The following is a 3568-nucleotide window of genomic DNA, read 5'->3' on the forward strand; positions in this document are numbered from 1 at the left end:
CTTCATCAGTGTTGTAGTTTACCTCATAGCATTTACTGATCCAATGTGGGTAGCATTTTTGTTTTCAATGTAAATTATAACTGATCAAATCATTATTCCCCTCGAGGCACCATTTTGAACCTAGGTTTTATTTCATCTCGTTTATACAAAGTTATGACATGCTGAATTCCGTTGAATTAAAATTAAATATACTGGATTTGTTACTTCAGTATATAATATAAAGTTTTTTGCAAGTAAGAACCTATACAGTATATCAAACAGTGTGTATATAAGCTTATATAAACAGAAGAACATTCTTCTTTGACTTGCGTAGGTAAGTAATATCAAAGATTAAGAAATGTTTATCAAACCGTAGACAGAGCAGTGAAGTTTCCTAGCTTATCTTTTATTAAAAGAAACGTTGAAGCAACCGATAATCCTGTGTTCTATTTGGTAGTTGATATAAGTTGTTATGGAAAGCCTACTTCTTAACAGTATGAACAACTCTTCACTTGTTAACCAGCAAAAAACAGGATAGAATGTCTCTTGTAGCTTCCACTGGATAGTAAAATACACACACACACACATATTGTAATTCACATTTGTAAAAGTCAAACAAATTTATCCATAACATACTTGAATACTTTAGAAAACATCCTGTTCCACTTTCAAATATTCTAAGACAAAATTGACCATTTCAATACTTTTCAACATAAAACTGAACTATGAAATTATCGGTAATCGTATTATTACGTGGAAGCTGCATAACATCTACTTTGTTCACATTAGAATGTCAAACAATTATCTTCTTTTTTTGCATTTAAAAATACATACTTCATCACTTGGAATCTTGGATAGTGTCAAGAAAAGGAGACAATAATACAAAACCCAACTGGGTTGGCAAATAATGAAAGGTCTTGGAAATTTGAAATATGCAAGTTATACTTACAAGTTTAACTAAGCAAAAAAAACAGTTATAGACTGATAGTTACTACCTGATCATCATTTTAACCAAGACTCCAAAAAAAGCTACTGTCATATATATAATCCAAACCATTCTTATATTCTCTTCGATGTCCCCATTCACTAGCTTTGCATAACAATAGATAACCCATTTGTGAGATTGGGGCATATGAAATGGAACATATAAGAGTTTAGACTTGTTTGTAGAATACATTGAGTCTTAATGCATGGTTAAACATGTCCTTATTTTACTACTATAAAATATATCCACCAGAGGATCATATACATATCACTGTGCTATCACGCCAAGTACCAATAGGGACTTCAGAAAACTATCTGCAGTGGACCATTACACCAAGTCTTATCTAGTTTTCTTTTTATCTGCACCAACAGCTACCAGAAACAGTTTAGCTCAGCAAAATTGTGAAATTGTTGTTTTAAACCACATTAATGAAAACTGAGATTGTGCTGGTTATTTTCTGAAAGTAATTATTATACGCCACGGTCCAATAAGATTTATGATCCAGTAATATACTATTACTAACTACGTAATGGTATTACTATTAAGTAGTTTTTCAATATTGTGCTTTCCTTATTTAACGGTTTGACACTCTTACTCGAATCTCCATTGGAAAACATATGTCAAAGTTTAAGCTTCATCAATATGGATAATCTAATTGCATCGGGATGTATAGGTAAGGTCTAGCCTAACTTCACGTACACGTATCTGTGAGCAATAAACTTCCATAATGTTCCTAAGATCATTTAGTCATGAAACCGATGGAAGAGAATTGCTCCATTGTTTGTTCATTTTATTTAATCTAGTATCATAATTATTACTTTGCCCAGAATTCAAATTAGCACCTACCATTATTCAGTGCTTGCACTGTGGACAGTAATGATCAACCAAAGGAGCTCCGCAATTGTAACAGAATGTATAGCCACACCTGAGAGTATTAACAAGAAAAATTGTAAAAATAAGATTGCATATCTACTTCTCCTTTGAGAATAATCAAAAAACGAATAAGAGCAAGTTAAACGGTATCAATAAGATCAAAAACCAACAATCAACGTCAGGAAAAAGATGAAGTTCTGGTATGACAAAATTGAGAAACATAGTTCACATATTTCTCAAGATAGTGGTTAAGACTTATGACAAAACATTCTAACAAAACCCCAAATTTTCCTTTTCATTATATATAGTACTGCTTAACATTTCATCCAACTTAACATGCCATCCAATCGATGTTTACTATGTTTAAAACTGTCATATATGTTAGTGATATAGAATTTTAATTTAGAAATTAATACAAATGTACTCGTGCAAATCCCTAGGTTCACTAAGAAACTACTAATACTAATGCAACATATAACATAAGAATTATACACCAACAAAAAATCACAACTTAATATTGATGTGAGAAATTAATTTATATTTTATACTAACGAAAAAGAGCAAGCAATTAAAGCTAGATATTAACCTGCATTTCATAAACAAGCAACCCGAAGACCTTTCGACATAGAACTTGCACCTCGGACACCGGCTCCACTTCTGGCTCTTAGCAAGTTTCATAAGCATTATATCCTCTTTTTCCCTCTCATCCTTATGTAACTTCTGAAACTCCCCACACTCTACACCAGAATGCCAAGGAACCTTACACTGAGCACAAAACAATCTCCGACAAAACGGACACTCTGATTCAACAATGCTACTAACATCATCATCCATGATCAAAACCGCAGAACAATCCTTAAAAGGACAGTAAAATTTAGCAGAGCCTAAAATCAAAGCCTCACACAACGCATCACCCCATCGATCAAAAATCTCACGACGCAACACAGCCCGACAATCCTCAAGCTCCAAAACCCCTTTACAACCCGAAACAGGACAAGTAATTCTAGTCACATTTTCTTGAATTCTTGAGTCCACGTACTTACAAACACAATCCTTACAATAAGAATGACAACAACCCTTTATAGAAAAAGACTCATCCAACAACTTATCCTCAACACATATCTCACATATGAAAAATGGTATAACCGGGTCATCATCCGGGTCAAGTATTTCAATATTATTTTTTTTTGAATTTGAGGACTCACCCACTTCATAAACTGAATCCTTGAATGGTTTAATGATCTTAACATCGTATTTATGATTTGGGTATTCATCAAGATCAACAAAGTTTGTGTTCTTAATATTCATAGAAGCCATAATAGCTTGTTGCATGTAGTAATTTTCAACAGAAATAGCAGTATCTTTGTCAGTACCTTTCTTTCTAGGCACAGATGGTGAAAATGAATGTAGCACTGTAACTTCATCATCAACTTCATCATCACCATCATCAGATACATTGATGATTTCCTGTAGAGGTTTTGAAGTAGTGTTCATTGTAAGTATTTGATGAGTTGTGTAAGAAAATATAGAGTTTATATGTTTAGTTGATTTTGTGGGGGTTATATATAAGGTTTGTAGGGTAACATGTGTGTGAAAGTGTAATGTAGTTGAGTTGTGTAGTTGAGAAGACAGAAGAGGAAAGGGAGGGTTTTAGAGTATTGGAGTTTTCGATAAAATGTACCAACCTTTTTGGTTCAAAAGTTCATGGCAAAGCTTATATTTTATTGTTTT

At 33.0% G+C, this 3568-nt stretch overlaps 1 protein-coding gene across 2 annotated transcripts; it reads right to left on the minus strand.

The window, feature by feature from the left end:
• Window positions 1–887: 887 nt before the first annotated feature.
• Window positions 888–3361, minus strand: LOC141693562 (E3 ubiquitin-protein ligase RSL1-like). 2 transcript variants are annotated; one of them, XM_074498702.1, is made up of 3 exons: window positions 2424–3361; window positions 1811–1889; window positions 888–1323 (listed from the first exon to the last, which is right to left on the minus strand). In XM_074498702.1, exons 1-2 carry the CDS (start codon window positions 3329–3331, stop codon window positions 1817–1819), a joined length of 981 nt encoding a protein of 326 aa, XP_074354803.1. In that variant the 5' UTR covers window positions 3332–3361; the 3' UTR covers window positions 888–1323; window positions 1811–1816. The 2 variants fall into 2 exon arrangements, with proteins under 2 accessions (XP_074354803.1, XP_074354802.1); XM_074498701.1 differs by having other exon boundaries at window positions 888–1889.
• Between the last annotated feature and the right edge of the window lie 207 nt (window positions 3362–3568).

The sequence above is a fragment of the Apium graveolens genome, chromosome 10, assembly GCF_009905375.1.
Source record: "Apium graveolens cultivar Ventura chromosome 10, ASM990537v1, whole genome shotgun sequence".
Taxonomy (NCBI): domain Eukaryota; kingdom Viridiplantae; phylum Streptophyta; class Magnoliopsida; order Apiales; family Apiaceae; genus Apium; species Apium graveolens.

Excerpts from the sequence above, each read along its gene's own strand:
- LOC141693562 (XM_074498702.1), bottom strand. The coding sequence starts at position 3,331 with ATGAACACTACTTCAAAACCTCTACAGGAAATCATCAATGTATCTGAT. Across the intron at positions 1,890-2,423 it reads TGCTTGTTTATGAAATGCAG|GTGTGGCTATACATTCTGTT; the intron begins GTTAATATCTAG and ends TAATACTCTCAG.